At 45.2% G+C, this 22,077-nt stretch overlaps 1 protein-coding gene across 1 annotated transcript in view; it reads left to right on the top strand.

The window, feature by feature from the left end:
• The window catches only part of PTGES3 (prostaglandin E synthase 3), a 599,571-nt gene that overhangs the window by 316,761 nt on the left and 260,733 nt on the right, over window positions 1–22,077 (top strand). Inside the window, exon 4 of the mRNA XM_044083635.1 lies at window positions 2,386–2,484. Within this exon, the coding sequence (XP_043939570.1) occupies window positions 2,386–2,484 (99 nt within the window). The remainder of the gene's footprint in view (window positions 1–2,385; window positions 2,485–22,077) is intronic.

Below are 22,077 nucleotides of genomic sequence, written 5' to 3'. Positions count from 1 at the left end.
TTTCCATGCAGGCTCCTCTTCTTCCACAGTCAGAGTTCAGTTGGCTGCTATTTCTAATTTTCATGTCGGGATAGCAGATCATAATATTATGTCCCATAGACTCTGCAGGGCCTTTTGAAAGGGATTTTCCTACTAAAGCCTCCAATCAGGAATCCTCCTCCTCAGTGGGATCTAAATTTAGTGCTGACATCCTTGATTCTTCCCCTTTGAGCCAGCTGTTTCTTGTTCCCTGAAATATCTTTCTTGGAAAACGTTATTCCTAGTGGCTATTACATCTGCCAGGAGGGTGTCTGAACTTCATGCTCTTTCGGTTCGACCCCTATTTGATTTTTCACAAAGACAGAGTATCTTTGAGAACTAATCCATCCTTTTTACCTAAGGTCGCTTCAAAAACAATCTGAATCAATCTATTGATCTCCTGTATTTTTCCCAACTATTCAGATAGAGCTGAACAAAAGCTACATTATCTTGATGTCCACCGTCAGCTTAGATATTATTTGGACAGAACAAAAATTTAGAAAATCCGATCAACTTTTGTTTCCTATGCGGATAATAAAAAGGCCTTCCTGTTTCTAAAGTGACTTTGTCCAGATGGCTTTCTTCGTCATCACTGAAATTTATACGATCAGGGGAAAACAGCTGTGCTCAAAACCTAAAGCACATTCAACTAGGAGTTTAGCTACTTCTACAGCTTTTCAAGCTAGACTGCCTTTAGACACTATTTGTGCAGCGCCACTTGGGCCACTCCTCACACTTTTGTTTCCCATTACAAATTGGACTTGGCCTCCAGGGACAGAGCCAGTTTTGGCTCTACAGTCCTCAAGAGTTTGTTCCATTGAGCCACCCAGGATAGAGGTGCTAGGGACGCGGTCCCATCAAGCAAGAATGAAGGCGAGATTGACAACTTAACATTAAGAAGTTATGTACCTACCATAACGTTCCATGTTAGTTGTCTTCTCGCCTTCTTTCTTATGCACCCTCCCTCCTTCCCCCTGGCCTGGACTGACCTTGTATAAGAAACTATAATGCTAAAGACCATTTAGACCTGGTCCTTTTTCCATTTGTAGTTTCTTCTTCCTTTGGAAGTATTGTTTATGCTTGGTGTTATTGCCCTTTTGTCAACAAACGAGATCTGGGTACTTCCTGCCTTGCATCATGGGATATGGGGCTGCCTCGAGCTGGTAAAAGGAGTTCTCGAGCTAAAGCAAGTGCCGAGGCGGAGCCGAGGATCGGCTCCGAACCCATCAAGCAAGAAAGAAGGCGAGAGAAGACAACTAACATGGAACGTTATGGTAGGTACATAACTTCTTATTCTGAGACAAACATCAATCAAGTTATTGAGTTGCCTGTTTTTTTTTTCCCCAACCATACCAACAAATTAGAATGCATGCTGCACAAACTTGATGTTCACAGACAGCTCAGATATTATCTGGACAGAACAAAATACATCAGAAAGTCAGACAAGCTTTTTGTTTCATTCTCTGAAGCCAGGAAAGGTAGACCAGTGACTGCTAAAACAACCCTTTCTGAGTGGCTTTCAGATTGTATCACTTGCTCATCTGCTAATAGGTCTTTGTTGCATAAAGTGAAGGTGCATTCAACGAGAGCAGTCTCTACTTCGGCCTTTCAAGCCAAGTTACCCCTTGATAATATCTGTGCTGCAGCCACTTAGTCTAAGCCTCACACTTTTATCACTCATTACAAAGTGGATAAGGCCTCCAGGGACAGGGCTTCTTTTGGTTCTACGGTCCTGAAAAATGTACTCCCGTGAGCCACCCAGGATTTAGGGTGCTAGAGACACTACCCATCAGTGAAGAATGAATGGCGAGATTGAACAATGTCACATAAAGAAGTTATGTACTCACCATAACATTTCATGTGAGTTCTATCTTGCCTTCATTCTCGCGTCCCTCCCTCCTTCCCCCACCTGGCTGACAGTTGACCTGGAAACTGACATCATCCTGGTTATTCAGTGTTACTCCCTGTCTGGGGAGATTAGTCCTCTTACTAGGATATGGTACACGCAGCAAACAAGATCTGAGGTAATTCCAGCAGTGCATCTTAGGATAAAGGGGCTTGGTCTCGAGCTACTAGTAATCTTTGAGCTTTGCTAAACGGCTCTGTCTGAGCCGAGGATCAGCTCCGAGCCCATCGGTGAAGAATGAAGGCGAGCTAGAACAAGTCACATGGAACATTATGGTGAGTACATAACTTCTTTTTATGGCATGAATAAAAATCAGTGCATATACTGGTTGTATAACTCACAAGGGGTTGGTATGTTAGACGTGACAGACCACTGTATTGCAAACAAGTTGAAGGATTTGATACCATGGTATGTACAGCACTGATCGTGTTAAACTGCTAATTTTTTTTCTTCCATTTTAGGAGTCAAGGCACAAAAGAACAGACAGATCAGTTCTATGTTGTTTACGGAAAGGAGAATCTGGACACTCATGGCCCAGGTTAACAAAAGAAAAAGAAAAAGTAATTTTTTTTTTTTAATTTTTGAGTGATGTACATTTTGCCTTTTTTTGCTTTTATCAGTATAAAGGTTAAACCAATTGAACATTGTCCAGATTAAGGTGTGCATTCTCTTCACTGCTATGAAATGGGAACTAGTTTTCCTTTTGTGCAGTGACTAGGCATTTATTGTAGTATTTACTGTTTTAACTCACTTTTGGGATGTCCTACATAGAGGTAGCAGATCAGCCAGTTTGACTTCTAGAGCTTTGCCTTCCAAAGTGATTTGGCTGAAGCCTTCCAAGCTCCAAGGATGTCAGGGGTTTTAAGAGCTGCTTTGACCATTGCCACCTTTAGATGTTTCCTGTTAGGCTGCACGTTTTTCAGTGCATAATTCTAAAACCAGTTTAGTACCTCATGGGAGATTTTCTTACTATTTGGTTTCATATCACTTGTGACTGATCCTGAATCAATTTCTGTTTTTGAGTTTTTTGCCCAAAGTGAGTAATTACATTGTGGGGAAATGCATTATTCATAAAGATTTTCACAACAGATGTTTTGCTTTGGCCCCAGAGCATTGTGTATTCTTGTCCACATTGTGCTTGTTCCACCTTGAGGACAAGTGGTAAAAGCTGCTGTTCTTTCCAGGAGTTTCCAGCCAAGAAAGGAGGAAAAGTGCCTGATTCTGTGGTGGTATTGTCAAAGGCCTGAAAGAACCATCTGTCAGAAAAGGAGTCCCATTAAAAATACATGGGGAAAGGCACAGAGCGTAGTCAAAGGTTGTCTCATCTGACGCTGGCTTCCATGTGTCTGGTGACTCAGGGCACAATGAGGCACTTCGGAGTTGACTTGGAGAAGGCCTCTGGCATTACCTCATTGCAGGCCACCATGCTACCTATGTTAAATGCATCCTCTGACCAGGCGCTTTGTGAAACCTCTTCTGGTCTTGGCTGCTTATGTTTAGATTATTGAAGAGAAGTTGGTTCATACACCAGTATTAGGCCAGCTGCCCTTGTGAGCCATTTTAAGCGTAGCCAGTTTCCATTTCATAGTTGAGAATCAAACCCTAAAACTTGTCTGAAGTAAACAAGTTATGCCAACCCCCCCCCCCCCTTCATTGGCTGTGATGCTCAACTCTCCATAAATAGAAGAGGCCAGACAAGTCCACAAGTGTCTAGGACCCTTTCTAGAAAGAGAGATGGCAACTTCTGAGGTTTTTAAATATCATGACTTTAAAGCAGATACATTAGCCTGTGCAGGCCAGATTTGTTCTGTTGAAGCTTGTTTTTGACACCAGTGTTTTCTTTTTCACCCCCAGAGGACTACTATTTTGGAGATGCACTTGATAACATGAGGGAAGCTTTCCAGTGGGAGGTTAAGCAATGTTGTAAGGCCCAGCTGAGGTATAGAGCCTGCTTGGCCTTACCAGAACCCAGGGCCTTGTCTGCTTTTATATGCTTTCCAGACATTACAAAAAATGTTGGTATGGTGCAATGGCTACCTCATGCAAGACAACTGTTACAGACATCCCTGCTTGAGGAGAGTGCCCCTTATAGACAATGTTAAAATGAAGCTTTAAATGCACCACTGGACCAAGGATGTTCTCCTTTAGAAGTTCATCAGATCCATTCACCATCTCTATCCCCTTATTTCTTCCTGGAGCCAGCTAGTCCGAGGCTCCACTTGTCTTTCTTACAGGAGAAATGTGAATGCTCATCTTGACCACAATGGGTGATTTTGTTTTTCATGTCCTTGCAGTTGTCAGAGATGTTCTTCGTGTTACACTGTTGCAGTCCTAACATATGGGTTATCTGGCTCCCGGTAGCCCTCAGTAGGTCTGAATGCCAGAGTCTTTGGTATATGACGTCTGCCATCGGTTGTAAACTGTTGTCAGAACGTCGGGTATAAAGGGAGGCGGCCGCCATTTCCTCAGTCTATCTTGCCGCAGAGCCCGAAGCAGATGAAATTTGCACTAGTGCCGGTCGGCCTTTTACCTTTCTGCATTCCGACTACTAAGTTGAAGACGCCTTCAGATAAGTATCCCGTTGGGGATCCTCTTTTCTTGCTTTAACGAATGTCAGATGAAGTTAATAACTGTCTTGCCTGTGGAAAACAGATTCCGCACAATGATTTTCATTTCTACTGTATAACTTGTTTGGACCTTGAGCACGACGTCCCTGTGATCTCTGTACTTCCTTCAACCCGTGTACCATACCCCATAGAGCTAAGATTTTATATAAGCATTTTGGAGTCTGGCCTAAGTTCGTCGGTATGGAGTTTTCTGGTCTCTGTACTTTGGATATACCTCGGATGCGAAAGTACTGAGACAGGCAATAGGGTTAAAGCTGCTGACGACACGCGGGTGAAATTGGTAGTCGGCCCAGTAGTAGTTAGTGAGGTGCTTTCGCAGCCCCTACAGTGCGCAGAATTTCATCCACAGGCCTCTGCTGAGACCTTTTATGGAGTCCTCCATACCACAGGCTGCTATCTTGTCTTCAGACTCTCCGCCTGTCGACACCTCAGATGGATCCAGAGCCACTATGCAGGCACCGGTTTCTGACACCTTTTCTTCGACATGAGACCAGAGCCAGACTGACTAACTTAGCTCAGACTTCTGCAGTTGTTAGGCCTCCCGAGTCCGTCCGAATTACTAGTAAACCTTACAGCCGCAAATCTACCCACAAGTGGGCGTCTGCCTCCTCTCCTGTACCTGTCTCAGTTCGTAAATATGGCTGGTGATGATCTTACCCTTAAGGGCTCTCACCCCCTCCCCCCCACTCTTCCAAGAGGGCTAGGGAATTGTCTTGTGATGTTTTGTCTGAATCAGATGGAGGTTTCCGTATTTCTGCCGGTGAGTAAGGAATTCTCAACTTTTTTCTGGCTTTGAGGATTCTGATGCTGAGGATTCTATCCTCTCTGCCTCCCCTCCAGAAGATTTTTCCTTTGGGGATACTTTCAATGCTCTTGGGGAGCACTTTAAATGGGAAAGTCAGGATTTCCCTCAGTCTGAGGAAATGGGAATTTTTAGATTTGCCCCAGCATAAACCTCTGGCTATACCTCCTGTTTTGGTATTTGTGGGTGATGTTTTCATGAAAAATTCTTTAACTCTAATTCTGTTCCTCCAGCTCCCAGAAAAACCTGATAGGTATTATAGGGTTCCTGATTTTCATCAGTTTCTTTTTTGAAACCCTTCTGCTGATCCTGAGATTATTTCTCAAGGTCCCAAGGGTGTTAAGGCTACTGTTGCTAAAAACCCTGTACCTTCTGATAAGGAATCTAGGGCCTTAGTTGGGGTAAAAAGGTTTATACCTCTAACTCTTGCCATTAGATGTGTGAATTGTCTTTCCCACATGCTTAAGTATCAGCAGCATACTTTGGAGGCTATTATAGCTATGCTCGGAGACATTCCTTCCATGTCAGAGAACAATGAATTACAAGATTTACAAAATTCTGCCACTCTGGATAATCATTCTCTTCATTGCGGTTTGAGACTTCGTACATCGCAGCAACCACTGGTTCTGTTAATAGAAGGCATGCTTGGCTTGGGGAGCAGCCTCTTTCTGAACCTGTTAAATCTAAATTGCTGGATGTTCCTTGGAATAAAGACAACCTTTTTGGTAACAAGGCTGAGGAGGTACTGAAAAAAAAAAATGGAGGATAAGGCGAAATCTATGCAAGCTGTAAAAGATTTCCTTCAGATGTTTATTGTGTTTCACTGTTGCAGTCATGACTTTAGGGTTCTCCCCTGCCGGCAGGCAGTCCTCAGTTGGCCAGAATCCCAAAGTCTGGGTCCGGCGTCGGCTGTTCAGCCATGCTCCCTGACGTCAGAGCGCCAGGAGTACAAAGCTGACAGCCGACGCCATGTTCTCCAGTCTTTCTTGCCGTGCGGTGATAGCAGTTCGCAAGTGCCGGTCGGCTGACTCCTGAATTTTTTCTAAACAAACTTCAGTCCGAAGACTTTCTTCTCCTACTCAAAGCCAAGTACCCCGTTGGGGAAACTTTTTTCTTGCTCCAGTCTGATGTCAGAAAAAGTTAATAATTGTATTTCATGTGGGAAGCAAATACCTCAAGGATTTTCATTCTTACTGTATTCCTTGCTTAGGCCCTGACCACGACGTAGCTAGTTGTCAGTTTTGTGCTAGATTCAATCAATGTACTATTAAACGAAGGTACGATTTTGCTTTTCATTACTTCGGTAGGCGTTTTAATTGCAAAATGTCGTCTGATACGGTTCCGGCTACCGGAGTTCACAAATGACCCAAGGACAAAGGCCTCAGAGGTCCAAATCAGACGTTCTCGCACAAGCAGAGCCAGCTTCAGGTTCAGCCGTCGTCAGTGAGGCGCTTTTGCAGCCCCTGTCGTCTCATTTCGGAACCGGTAGCCGAAACGGGCTCCCACGAGGAGCCAACTAGGCCTTTGAATATTTCTGTTGCAGGACCTTCGGACAATGCTCCTTCGGATGGGTCCCGAGCCGCTGGGCAGGTACCGGCTTCCGAAGGGGTTTTCAGGCCTACTCAGCTTCTTATAAAGGCAAAGACTCCTTCCAAATCAAAGACTGCAGCCCAGGCCTCTTCTGATCTGGCTCCCAAGTCTCAGAAACAGTTACTTAAGATGGCGGAGGACTTACTATGATTAGGGGTTCGCATCCCCCTCCAGATAAAAGGCCAAGGCAGGAAGTTTATTATGACTCCTCTGATCAGGCTTCTGTTTCTTCTGATGTCCTTCAAGAATGCAACTGCAGTCATAACATGTGGGGTTGTCCTGCCTCAGGCAGCCCTCGGTCGGCCGGATTCCAAAGTCTGGGTCCGACGTCGGCTAATGTCGCATTTCTCTCAGACGTCAGAGCGGCTGGAGTACATAAGCATCAGCTGACGCCATCTAATTCAGTCTTTCTTGCCGCGCGGTGCCCGAAGCAGAAGCAGTTCGCAAGTGCCGGTCGGTCAGCTCCTGTATTCTTCGATTCCGAAGTCATCAAAAAAGCTAAGTACCCCGTTGGGGACCTTTTCTTGCCTCAGCCGATGTCAGAAATTACTGAAAAAGTTAACAATGGTTCCACTCTTACTGTCTTCCTTGCCTTGGCCCAGACCGCGACGTCTCGACCTGTGTAGCCTGCGCTCGCTTCAAGCGCACTCAGGCGCCGGGCGGTGTTCGCTGAAGATTTTTTCGGCGATAAATTCGCTTTCACTATGCCGTCAGATCTTCTGACATCACAAACTCCCAAGAAACGGAAAGACCGGGACCGACATCCTCGGCCCGCGTCTACCACCGACTCCACGCCAAAACCTACCGCGGGTGCTCCGGTTCCCTCTGAGATGGTCTCTCCACCTCTCCGAACCGAAGACACCGCATTACCGATGACTCCGATTCCAGATATCACTTCGCCAGTTATTGATTTCCCTCCGGATACCGAAACCGAGGAAATGCCCGAGACCATTGCTGTAGACAAGGTCACTCCTGCACGTGGAGCTGCCAGGCCTCCTATGGCCATGTCTATTAAGGCCTACACCAGGGCTAAGGCAGCCAGCAAAACAAAGCATCTTACTACTAAAACCTTTCCTCAGCCTACTCCAGAGACACAAATTATGTATATGGCTGCTGATTTAATTTCTATGATTAGAGGTTCACAGGCCCATCCTGAGAGAGGATCCCAGCCTCCTTCTGATAAAAGGCCCCGGGTTGAACCCTCTGACCCTATTCCGTCAGATGAAGACTCTGAGGGCTCTGTCCACTCTGATAGCCAGGAAGAGCTCTTCCAGACCTATGAGGACTCGGATGCAGAGGATTCCATCCCCTCGGCCTCCCCGCCTGAGGATATTTCTTTTGGGGAAGTTCTGCATACCATGAGGGAACATTTTAAGTGGCAAGGCCAGGAATATTCTGATTCCAGAAAACGCCTTCGGACTTTCCTTAAGAAGCCCCAGCACAGGCCCTTAGCTATTCCTCCTGTACTTGATATTTTGGATGATTTATATTCTGACTCTAGTGTTACCCCTGACTCTCTTCCTCCTGCTCCAGCCAAACCAGACAGGTATTACAGGGTCCCAGAAACTCATTCCCATTTATTCAGGGCCCATACTGCTGATTTGGAAACTATTTCTCAGGGGCCTAAAGGAGTTTCAGCTTCCACCTCTAAAAATCCATTGCCCTCCAACAGGGAAGCTAGGTCATTAGAGAGATGGGGCAAAAAGGTTTACACATCCACTACCTTATCTATGAGAGCTTTGAATTGCCTTTTTCATATGTTACAATGTCAGGATTTCCTGTTAGAAGATTTACAAAAAACATTGGCCACTCCTGATCCTTTAGACAGGAAGGCTTTGCAGGAAGCAGTACATAACACTCAGCAAGTAAGCAATCACTTCCTGCAGTGTGGATATGATGCACTGGAAGCTTCATGTAGGGCTGCTATGACAGGGGCAGTCATTTGTAGACATGCATGGTTAAAAGATCAACCTCTACCAGATCATGTAAAGGCAAAACTTCTGGATGCACCTTTGGAAAAGAACAAGCTTTTTGGTGCTAATGCTAAGGATGTGTTAAAGACCATCGAGGAAAAAGCAAAATCAGTTCAGACGGTGAAAGATTTCCTCCAGGTTCAACCCCCCAGATTCAGTAGGAATTGGCCTTCAAAAAACTGGTCCTTTCCTAATCCAGAAAAGTTTCAAAGGGGTAAAACAAACGTGGCGAGGAAGAGGCCAATACAGAGGTCCTTACAGGGGCGACAATGGCAGCCAGGAAACCAAAGAAGTGACGCAGGGGTTTCACCTGCCCCACAGCCACAATCTCAATGACTTTCCTCTACTTCCGCCTACCAGGGAACAAATAGAAGTTCCTTCATGGAAATTATCTCTGTTTGCAGAAAATTGGCACAGACTGACAAAGGGCAAATGGATTTTGGACATTATAGACCGAGGCTACAGGTTCCATTTTCATACCTTGCCAAGAAAACAAGGCATGCCAAACCTACCTCAAAACCAGAGGGCAGAGGCTATCAAGCAAATCTCTCTGCTGACTCGAATGAAAGCAATAGAAAGAGTTCCACAACAAGAACAAGGCCAGGGGTTTTACTCAAGACTGTTCCTTGTTCCAAGAAAAGAATCTCAATGGAGACCAATACTGGATTTGTCCGCATTAAACACTTTCCTCATAGTACCAAAGTTCATAATGCTGACTCTACAGCAACTCCTTCCCATGCTGGGCAAGGGGTCTTGGCCGATTACTCTGGACCTCAAGGAGGCATACCTGCATGTCCCTATCAGACACAGCTGCAGAAGATACCTCAGATTTCTTGCAGGGCCAGAGCATTATCAATTCTCAGCATTGCCATTTGGCTTATCTACTGCGACCAGAGTATTCACAAAATGCCTGGCTTCAGTAATTGCTCATTGCAGGCTCCAAGGGATACAAATCTACCCGTACCTGGACGACTGCCTCATACAAGCGGACGACAAATTGATGTTGACAAAAAACTTGGACTATGTCATACGATTACTTCAAGCTCTGGGATACACAGTCAACTTTCAAAAGTCAAGACTGCAGCCATCCCAGCAAATCTTCTTAGGAGCCAAATTAGACCCAGCCTCTCAAATGGGCTTACCTGACAGAAGACAAGCAAGAGAAGTTAACTCATTACTTCATAGGTTTAGCAAAACTCACCCAGATGACTGCAAGGAGATTCCTACAGGCCCTGGGTTACATGGCATCCTGCATTCTCCTGGTTCCATTAGCAAGACTACACATGAGAAAGCTTCAAGTTGTTGCTGTGCTGAGACCAAATGCTTTTTAGGTACCATTGAAGACAACCGTACCGCTCATTCAATGCCTACAAAAGGAATTCCTATGGTGGGCTTCGGTGAGCCAGGCCAACACAGGTATGTCATTCAAAAAACCACAGATAACACAGACCATGACCACAGACGCCTCAGACCTTGGATGGGGGGGGGGGGCGCACATGGAAGGCAGGTGTATACAAGGACAATGGTCTCAAAAGAAAGCACATCTGCATATAAATCCAAAGGAAATGCTGGCAGTAATGCATGCCATCGAGGCCTTTCAACACCAACTTCAACAAGGCCATTTACTGATACGGACAGACAACACCACTGTGATGTGGTATATAAACAAGCAAGGGGGCACCCACTCTTACCCCCTTTGCAGACTGACAATGCATCTTTGGGAAAAATCACTGAGCCTAAACATCCAGTTACAATCCCAGTTTGTTCCAGGCAAAGACAGTGTGCTGGCGGACAGCCTAAGCAGGAATTTCACAGATCCACACGAGTGGAGGTTACATCCGAAGATCTTCACACAACTCACTTCGACATGGGGCAGGCCAGAAGTAGACCTATTTGCCTCTCACCTCAACCATCATCTACAAAAATTCTGCACAAGGACATACCATCCAAAAGCTTGGAAAATAGATGCTCTCTCATTCAACTGGAACTTCCTAACAATCTATGCATTCCCACCTCTGCCACTGATGACCTCAGTACTACTAAAGATCAAAGCAGAGACCCAAGGGAATCATAATAGCTCAGGACTGGCCAAGACAACACCTGGTACCTACTACCAAGGAGCATATGTCACACCAGGAGGTGGGCCCTTCCCCAATGGCCTTTACTTTTGACTCAACACAATCTCAAAACAGTGCATCCAAACCTTCAGACACTGCAGCTAACAGCCTGGGAGATCCCATAAATAACCTCAACCTATCTCTCTCCAAGGAAGTTCAGCAAATACTAACAGAGGCTCGAAGACCATCCACCAGAAAGGTTTACTTAGCAAAATGGAAGAGATTCAGCAATTGGAATACCAGCAAGGGGCATGATGCATCATTGTTGAACATCCCACTCATCTTGGAATATTTGGCGGATATGCTAAAGAACGGCCTCTCATATTCTTCCATAAAGATACATGCATCAGCTATTTCAGCTAGATATAACACTGATCCTCCTGTCTTTTCACACCCTTTGCTAAGGCAATTCCTCAGGGGAATCAAGAACATCAAGCCACCAAGAAAGGCCCCAGTGCCAGCCTGGGACCTCAATTTTGTCCTAGAAAAACTGACTCTACCTCCTTTTGAGCCAGCAGCTTCAGTTGACTTGCAGTTTCTCTCATGGAAGACAGCTTTCCTGTTGGCAATTAACTCAGCAAGAAGGGTTTCGGAACTACAGGCCCTAATGGCAATACCACCGTTCATAATTTTTCACAGAGACAGGGTTTCATTAAGGGCCAACCCTACTTTTATGCCAAAGGTGGTATCTAGGGTGTCTTTGAATCAAGCTATTCATTTGCCTGCTTTCTTCCCCAATCCTGAGAATAAGGGGGAAAGACTGTTACATACCTTGGACATTCACAGACAACTTCGATACTGCCTGGACAGAACCAAGGCCAGTAGGAAGTCTGAACAACTTTTTGTAGCTTACGCCCCTGCAGTCCAAGGAAAAGCAATTTCAAAACAGACAATTTCAAAATGGATTGGACATTGCATCAGATTTTGTTATTCCTTTCATGGAAAGACTGTTCCAGCCAATGTCAGACCACATTCCACAAGAGCTACAGCCACCTCTACAGCATTCTTAAGAGGGGTGCCTACTAAGGACATTCTAGAAGCTGCTACATGGAGCTCCGTGCATACATTCTCCAAACACTACAGTCTCCCTCTATACTCCAGATCCAGAGCAGGCTTTGCTTCGGCAGTCCTGCAGGGTTTGATTGCAACACCATCTTTTTCCTAGAGCATACCTCCTCCCCCAGCTAGGCTATGGTATTCTACCCACATGTTATGACTGCAGTTGCATTCTTGAAGGACATAGTACAGTTTTGTACCTACCATAAATGTAGATGTCCGATAGACATGCAACTGCAGTCGGATTTTCCCTCCCTCCATACCCCTCTATGCCTAGGACCCTCTCCTATCCCTGTTTCTCTTAGCTGGGGATATCTGTTATGGTGTATTTGTTTTATTGCTCATTTATTTCTCTGGAATCCTGTTTTTGTCTTCCAATTTGATTACAGCCTTCCTTGGAGGGCACCTGGCATCTGGGGCAAGAAACACTGAAGAAGATGGCGTCAGCTGATGCTTATGTACTCCAGCCGCTCTGACGTCGGAGAGAAATGCGACATCAGCCGACGTCGGACCCAGACTTTGGAATCCGGCCAACCGAGGGCTGCCTGAGGCAGGACAACCCCACATGTTATGACTGCAGTTGCATGTCTATCGGACATCTACATTTATGGTAGGTACAAAACTGTACTTTTCTTCTTCTGACCAGGAATATTCTTTCCCTCCTTATGAGGATTCTGATGCTGAGGAATCCATTCCTTCAGCTTCTCCCCCTGAGGATTTCTCTTTTGGGGAAACTTTGCATGAAATGAGGGAACATTTCCACTGGGAAGGACAGGAGTATTCGGAATCTAAGAAAAGACTAAGGGATTTTCTTCTTCACAAACATAGATCCCTGGCTATTCCTCCTATTTTGGATATTGTGGATGATGCTTTTTCATAGGTTCATAAGTTCATAGGTTCATACTAGGCTATCTGCCCGAGGGCATTTACAAGCCTAGCCCATAGTTTTGTGGCTTACGCCACCCCTTTAGTATGGGGAACTATACCCATTATTTTGCTGTGCCTCTGTCGAGCAGTGACACTGAGGTAATCCCTGGGGTATATCTGCGATCTCCCATCCATTGGTCAAGATTTCTCTTGAACAAGGCCAGCGAGGTGCTCTGCCTCACATGTACCGGGATTTTGTTCCACAGCATAGGGAGTCTTTGGGTGATGAATCTATCCCTCCAGCACGTCCTATTAATAGCCGTGTCGAGGTTTAAGTCTCCCGCCCTTGTGGCTCTGATGGATCTAGGTTTTTTGAGGTGAAGCATATTCATCAAATCTGGGTTTGACATGGCCTTGTATGTTAGGCAAAGGTCACCTCTGAGCAATGATGGCGACTGAATAGAGCTGGAGTTCTTTCAGTCAGGCAGCATAGGACAGATTTTTGAGACCCTTTATCCTTTTGGTGAGGAAATTTTGTGGCCTCTCCAGCTGCTGCAAGTGTCGGGTCAGATACATTCCGAATGGGGCATTGTACTCCATCATTGGTCTGATGAGTGATGAGTAAAGGGAGACTATGACCTCCCTTGATCTAGATGAGAATCCCTTCATGATAAGGTGGGCAATGTAGAAGGTCTTCCTGACTACTTTAGCTACATGGGTGTCGAATGACAGACTACTATCAACCTGGGTCCCCAGGTCCCTGATAACTTCTTCTGTGCTCAGTGGATTGCCACCTATTTGGTAGCTAGGGGTAACCTTGTTTTTCCCGAAGGGTATGACTATGCATTTTTGGCATTTAACTTTAGGCCGTGGCTCTGGCACCAGTTATCCGTTTCTGTGAGACCCTTCTGAAGGATATCTGTGTCAGATGTGTTTTCTACTATGGCGCCAGGTTGCAGTCATCTGCAAACTTTGTCAGCCATAACCCTCCTGTGTTTGCTTGTACTGGAAAAGTAGATGCCAAACAAGAGTGGGCCAGGACTGAGCCCTGTGGGACACCACTTGTGACAGGCTTTGAGTCTGACATGGCGCCAGCAACTCTGACCCTGTGGGTTCTGTCACTCAGCCAGTTTGCAACCCATCTTGTGATGTATGGGTTAACATTTAAGCTGATGAGTTTTTCAATGATACCCGAGTGGGGTATTGTATCAAGGCCTTAGCCAGATTGAGGTAGGCTGTATGGACTGCCTTTCCTCATCAATGGCTTTGGTGACTGTTTCAAAAGTCAACCAAGTTTAAAAGGCATGATCTGCCTTTGACAAAGCCAAACTGGGTTGGATCCAAAGTCTGCAAATTCCCTATGTCTTTATTTATGAGGTCCATTATGATCCTCTCCATGGCTTTGCAGATAAGGCTTGTCAAGCTAATGGGCGGTAATTTCCAGGGTCGGTGGAGGCACCGCCTTTGTGAAGTGGGACCACAGTTGCAGTGCGCCACCCCTGCAGTATCCAGAGGTAAGACTTTGATTAAACAGCTGTCCTAGCTGTGGGTTTAATTCCTCATTGAGTTAGTGGAGCACACAGCCGGGGACACCATCAGGTCCCATGGATGCTGTGTTTTTGCTTTGGAGAGAGCAGTTCTCACTTGGGCTGGAGATGTTTGGGGGCTGCAATCGCTTGGTATAGATATCTCTCCTTTGGGGGAGGGGAGAAGTTTCCACTGAACCTGTCAGCCAGTATGTTGGCAATGTCTGTAGGATCAGTAATCTTCACATCATTTTGAACTAGTTCTGAGCATATCTGGGAGTTTCCTCCTAGGTTTCTAACATAGCTAAAGAAGGCCTTATGATTGTCTTTTGAGTCTTTAGCTATTTTTCTCTCAATTTGCTTTGGATGATTTTATGAGAGCTCTTAGTTTTTTACTTATAGTGATCAAGGGTGTCTTACCTTTTAAGGATTTTGCTCTATCTTGTAGTAGCTTCCTCCTTTTGTTGTAGAGTTTGTTTATGGCTGGGGTCCACCAGACTGGACGCTTGCCTTTGGTACAAAGAGTCTTTGTTTTGCTTGGGATTGCCTTATCCATGCAGTCCTGCAGGTGCTGGTAGAAGGCATTTGTAAGTGATTTGGCGGCTTGAGTACTGTTTTCCGCTGGCACGGGGGCCTTAAAGGAGACCACACTAGTCTTTAGAAGTGTGAAGTCAGCTTTTGAGAAGTGCTTTACTGTGGTCTTTTTTATGTCAGGTGGGGGTGGGATGAGGACCTCCAGCGAGATTAGTTTGTGATCTGATCTCACCAGTGAGGGGTATACTTCGGTGTTGAACATTGTGCTCCCATGTTCGTGATCATGAGAATGTTCAAGTATGTTATCTCCTCTTGTGGGGATGGTGACTAGTTGATCCATGGCATTTGAGTTTATGAATTCCAGGAACTTTTGGGCTAGCCTGTTTGGGCTTGAGTAGTGTTCCCAGTCTATATTAGGGTAATTGAAGTCACCTAGTATGATGGTGTTTGGTGATACATTTATCCCCTCTAGTGTTTTCAGGAAGGCCATGTGAGGTTCCTGAGTTTGTGAGGGTGGCCTGTAACATGCTACAATTTGCAGAGCAGTCTTGCCTACGGTTAATTGCACCTGGATGGTCTCCGATGCATCATGCGTTGCCACCAGTCTTGAGGTGTGGGTGTCCTTGATGAATATGGATACCCCTCCTCCTTTCTTGGTATTGTCCTGATTTTGGGGCCGGAACGCATGATATGAGGTAAAACCTGATAGCTGGGGTGCTCTCAGGAGCCTTGAACCAGGTTTCTGTCACAGCACAGACATCTATGTTCTCCATACTGAGAAGGGCCTCGAAAAGTGCATTTTGAGATTTAGACTTCTGGCATTGAGCAGCATTACCCTTAGTTTTTTCCTTTTGTGTTCTAGGGTGGTAGGTTTAGAATTTGAGCCTTGCCTAAAAAGGCACTATGGGGTGGCAAGAGCCTTTGCCAATATCTGGAATCCCAGGGTGACAGGTGCAAGCCGTCCCATGAGCAGCGTGGCTTGTCCAGCATGTCATCCCAGGCAGACAGATACTGGATCCCTTTGAATGACACCAGTGTTTAAGCCAATTGTTAAAGCTGATCATCTTATCTCTGTATTGTGGCATCATTCTTGGTGAAGGTAGGATACTGCTCAAGGTCAGGGTCATACCTGCCTGGGCTACATAATCAGAGAGCTCCTCAATGTCTCTTTTCATGTAGTCCAAGGAGGTGCGTCTCAGGCGTTACACCAGCGTGGACAATGACTGAGTCATATTTGTACCTGCTGTTGAGAGACCTGAGTGCTTATGCTATGTGGCGGATTCTAGCCCCAGACAGCTTACTGTGACCTTCTCCTTACTGAGTCTGGTGAGGGACGTCAGTGTGTCTGACTATGGAGTCACCAATGACTAGTGTGTCTGGCATTGTGTTTGGCCTTAAGGGCTGTGACTGTTTGACACTCTGACTGTGAGGTCTATGTGTTGCAGGTGTTGTGTTCTGAGGTGGTGGTTGTTTGGGTGTCTGCTTTGGTGGCCTCTGCTGTTTTGGTAGATTTTTGATCAGAGCCTCCGAGTATGTCTTTGTGTGTTTATGTGTATGATTTGAGGTTGTAATGGTACTATGTGAGACTGGGTCTATAGTGTGTGTGGTAACCTTCTCCTCCTGACTGGTCTTGCCAGTCCTATGTTGAGAGAGCTCAGCCTCCAGTTTGGCCGTATAGTTGCATCTCATTTGTGTTTTGTGGGAGGAGGAGAGGGTTGTTCAGTACATGAGGCAATTGTAACATTGCCTCAATATTCCCAGGTTCACCAGCTGAGCAGGAGAGGACACTAGCAACTGATCCCTCGACATGCTAGAAGGATAGACAAAAACTTTAAAAAGATTCCGGGGATGTGGGTGACCGAGAAATGGGGGTTGCCTTTTGGGTACTATCTATGACAAGAGTGCCGTATCAAGGTAATAAGTACTGTAGGAGCAAGTGCTAGGTTTAACAGATAGAGAATAGTCTACTTGGAGTCAAGTAGAGATGATCTTTTAGTTATAGGATACTGATTAGATCAGTAGTATTGTTCGAGGAAGGTAGTTTTAAGGAAAATTTGAAGAGTGTAATTTAGGTAGCCAATAGTTTAAATCTGCTTAAGGCGCTGCCCTAGTGTGCAGTAGCAGCTCACAAAACTCAAGGCTTAAATCAGCAAAACGCTGCTTAGCTTTTTTATATCAGGGGGCTGAAAGAAGCTAGGAACTGGCCCAAAACGACCAATAAACTACAAGTTACTGGCTGAAACCTCACAAAACTGGACCAACAGGCAGCTCAATGCTTCCCACTCCCACTGGTAAGCAAGGGAACCTCCTCTGTTCCAAATTTGGTAAAGATTCAGTAACAGGAACTGCAAACAAAGCCCAGGGATCAGCAAGCTCTGAAACTGGACTATTCTAGCTTAGTAAGGCGGGAAAACAAGAGATATTTTTTTTTTTTTTTTTCAGAAAACAAGCAGAAACAGATACAGTAAACACTTATAAATGCTATAAATCGGCTATCACAGCCTACACAAACAATTTGCAACAGTTACAGATTTTAAAAGTAACAAATTGAGAAACAAGTGCAAAAACAGAATAAATGCAGAAAAACAGTAACAATGTATCAGCAAGCAGGCGAAATACAGTTGCTAGATAAATAGAAGTGGAAAGCCACAAAAATTATACTTAAATCAGGTAAAGTCGCTTTTTTAGCTCTCTGAAGCTTGGATTACTCTGCTGGCCACCACGAGGATCTGTGCTGAGGCTAACTTAACTCCTGACTCTCTTCCTCCAGCTCCTGTTAAGCCAGACAGATACTATAGGGTTCCTGATTCCCACCACTTTTTATACAAGAACCCTACTGCTGACCCTGAAATTTCTCAGGGTCCTAAGGGCGTTAAGGCCACTTCTGCTAAAAACCCTATTCCCACTGAGAAGGATTCCAGATCTTTAGAAAGATGGGGCAAAAAAGTGTACACTTCTGCTCCTTTATCTATTAGGGCTTTAAACTGTCAGTTCCATATGCTGAAATACCAGCAATTTCTCCTGTCTGTTTTAAAGCAAAAGCTAACTTCCATTTCCGCCTGTGCGGATGATAAGGAACTACATGACTTAACGCATGCCACTGAACAAGTTGGGAAGCATGGTTTACACTGTGGATTTGATGCCTTGGAGGCTTCTTGTAGGGCTGCTGCCTCTGGCACAGTAATTAGAAGGCATGCATGGTTAAAGGAACAAAATTTGCCAGATCAAGTAAAAGCTAAATTATTGGATGCTTCTGTTCAGCATAATGTTTTGTTTGGAACTAAAGCTGAAGAGGTGATTAAAAAGATGGAGGACAAGGCAAAGTCCATGCAAACAGTTAAAGATTTCTTACAAGTACAGCCACCCAGATTTAGCAGGAATTGGCCTACAAAAAATTGCTCTTTTCCCAATTCAGACAGGCCTCATAGGGGTAGATGCAGACGCCCCCGAGGTAGGCCTCTAACGCAAGCCTCGTATAGACCAAGACAGTGGACTGCTTCCACCCCTAGGGGAGGAGAAGACAGGTCGCAAGCTCATAGAAAACACTCAATGACTCCCTCGGTTGGGCTGCAGGAACTTCTTGCCTGGAAGCCCCTCTCGGAGGAAAACATTCTCTTTTTCACCTAAATTGGACTCGTATAACCCAAGACAAGTGGGTTCTGGATGTGGTTTCAAGAGGTTACAAATTCCATTTTCATACCCTACCAAGGCCAAACGGATGGCCAGATCTTCCAAAACATCAATGGTCAGAGGCCTTAAACCAGGTGGAAGCTCTCTTGGCTATGAAAGACATAGAACTAGTTCCACTTAGAGATGGGACAAGGTTTTTACTCGAGGCTGTTTCTAGTCCCCAGGAAGCAAAATTCATGGAGACCCATTCTGGATCTGTCAGTCTTGAACACTTTTCTAGAGATACCAAAATTCAAGATGCTTACTCTACTGCAGCTACTTCCAATGCTGACTAGAAATGCATGGATGGTAACTTTGGATTAAAGGAGGCATATTTACACATTCGCATCAGACAGGAATGCAGAAAATACCTCCGGTTCAAAGCCGGATCGAGGCACTATCAATTCTCTACGCTGCCCTTTGGATTGTCTACTTCGCCCAGGGTCTTCACCAAATGCCTGGCTCCAGTAGTAGCTTATTGCAGACTCAAGGGAATTCAAATTTACCCTTATCTGGACGACTGTCTTATTCAGGCAGACAGCAAGGATGTCTTACTCCAGCATCTAGTTTGTTCAGAATCTTTTCAAGTTCCTGGGATTCGCTGTAAACATGAAGTCAAATTTGACACCCTCACAACAGATAATTTTTCTGGGTGCTTCTTTAAACACAACAACCCAGATGGCATTTCTGACATACGAAAAACAATTACAGCTGGCTTCAACTTTCAAAACCTTGGTAACTTCAACTCTGCTATCTGCAAGGAGATTCCTGCAGGCTCTGGGTTACATGGCCTCCTGCATCCTTCTCGTACCATATGCAAGACTACATATGAGGAAAATACAGTGGTACCTAAAAAGTGTATGGTCTCAGCATTGCCACAGTTTAGACATACTGATCTCCGTCCTTCCCTGTCTTCAAAAGGAATTCCTTTGGTGGTCCATGGCATGTACTCTAAACAAAGGAAAACCCTTCTGTCTGCCTCCTGCCACTCTGATACTAACCACGGACGCCTCAGATTATGCATGGGGAGCCCATTTTCAGGGCAACTGTCTGCAGGGCCTTTGGACAAAGGATCAGAAGCACCTGCATATCAATTTAAAGGAAATATTAGCCATTCAGAAAGCTCTATTGGCCTTCAGGAATCTTCTACAACCAGGACAACTACTGATAAGGACAGACAACACCACAGTTATGTGGTACATAAACAAGCAAGGGGGATCTCATTCCTATCCCCTTTGCAGACTAGCCATGGATCTTTGGAACGCAGCTCTAGCTTGCAATCTGGATCTTCAAGCACAGTTTCTACCAGGGAAGCAAAACTTCCTGGCAGACAGTCTGAGCAGAAACCTTTCGGATCCACAGATGATTACAGCAGTCTGGGGATGTCCTCACATAGACCTCTTTGCATCCCACCTCAATCATCAACTACAGATTTTTTGCACCAGGACTTTCCACGATCAAGCTTGGAAAGTGGATGCATTATCATTCAGTTGGAGAAACCTCTCGGGATATGCCTTTCCGCCTCTTCCTCCTCCTCTTGCACGGGTATTATTAAAGATCAAGCAGGACAAGCCCAAGATGATGATCTTGCTGGCCCCAAATTGGCCTTGACAGTTTTGGTACCCAACATTGAAAAACCTTTGTCTGGAGCCCCCCTGGGTTTTTACCATAGACTCCGAACCTTCTGCCCCAACACCAGGGTCAGATTCTACACTCCCATGTCAAAACTCTCAGCCTGGCGGCCTGGTTAATCCAGGGTCTTTGATTCATTCTCTCCTACCCAAGCAGGTTATGGATGTCATTCTAGAAGCCAGATGTCCTAGCAATAGAAAATCTTATGCAGGAAAATGGAAAAGATTTTGTTCCTGGATGCAGGCTCAGGATTCTGATCCTCTTATTCCTAACATTCCTCAGATTTTACTTTACCTGACAGACCTCTTACATAAGGGTCTCTCTTTCTCTTCCATAAAGATACATGCCTCTGCTATTTCTGCTCATTATAATACAGACCCTCCTATCTTTTCCCACCAGCTCATGAGACAATTTCTCAGAGGAGCTAAGAACTTAAGGGCCCCCTAGATCTCCTCCCATTCCTGCTTGGGATCTCTGCTATGTTTTGGAAAAGCTCACCTTACCTCCTTTTGAGCCTGCTGTCACATCTGACATTAAGTTTTTATCTTGGAAGACAGCCATCCTGTTAGCTCTGACCTCTGCCAGGAGGGTTTCAGAGTTGCAAGCTCTTATGGCTATGGAACCTTATGTGAAATTGTTCAATCTCACCGTTTGTTCTTACGCATGGGTTCGGAGCCGTTCCTCTGCTCCGAGACGGCCACTTCTACAGCTCTGCATCTTGAGAAAGCTCAAGGCACAGTCCTAACCACAATCCCCTAGTGCTAATCCTCCGATCTAGTTTGCCGCGACAGCAGATGCATCGCAGAAGCTCGGGCCAGTAAAGTTTTTCAATTTTTTCGAAGTTTTCTCTAACTTAACTTTATTTAGTGTAGATATTTGAGAAATATATATTAGTCTTTTACTAGTGTAGTTGTAGTGGGAGTGATATATTATTATTACTATTATTATTTTTATAAAGTTTTCTAAAGGCAATTTTTTAGGCCTATTATCCTGTGTGTTTTAACATGCATTTTTTCTTTAAGAAAGGCTTAAGTCCTTACTCCTTTTTGTGTGTGTGTTCTATACATACCTTTAATTTTTTTCTTTTTTTCAGGTGTTTATATATGTCTGGCTTTTTCAACATGTCTGAGAAACAAAAATCAGGCGTTAAGAAATGTCAATGCGGACAGAAAATGTCCATCACGGATAACCACTCTTCCTGCGTCTACTGTCTTGGCCCTCTCCACTTACAGGAGGACTGTTATATTTGTCATTCCTTCAGTGGGAGGGTCATGATGGAGAGACGCAGGAAGTTAGTAGACAGGGGTTTATTAAAGCCCGAATTTCAGGAGGCCCTTGACAAGGCTGAATTGGTATCTAAGTCTTCGAAGGGGTCCAAGTCTTAGAGAGTGTTGGAGCCAAAGTGATCAGCTCCGAGCACCTCCATTAAGATTCAGACACTGGCTCCACAGAATTAGGAGTCGGCTGTCGAATGTATATCTTTGATCGAGACTCCGGTCTTGGAGCCGGTCTCGGAGGTTCCGCGCCATAGATCCTTCACTCGGTGATTACTTCGGCCCCTTCGACCTGCTCTTCGAGACCCTTACCTGATTCGGATGTGGATCGAGTGATACAGAAGTTAATGGAGAACTCGGCCCTTTCCCAATTGATCGAAGTTTCGTCCCAGCTGGTTTCGAAACTCGAAGCCCTCCCTGGGTCATCTACTGCTCCTCCTCCGAGATCTGTAGAGTCTTTGGAGCCGAGAGTCGGTTCGATGATGG

Source organism: Protopterus annectens, chromosome 9.part0, assembly GCF_019279795.1.
Source record: "Protopterus annectens isolate FY-2018-M chromosome 9.part0, PAN1.0, whole genome shotgun sequence".
Taxonomy (NCBI): domain Eukaryota; kingdom Metazoa; phylum Chordata; order Ceratodontiformes; family Protopteridae; genus Protopterus; species Protopterus annectens.
The sequence above is the reverse complement of the archived record's forward strand: the minus strand, read 5'-3'. Positions and strand labels throughout refer to the sequence as shown.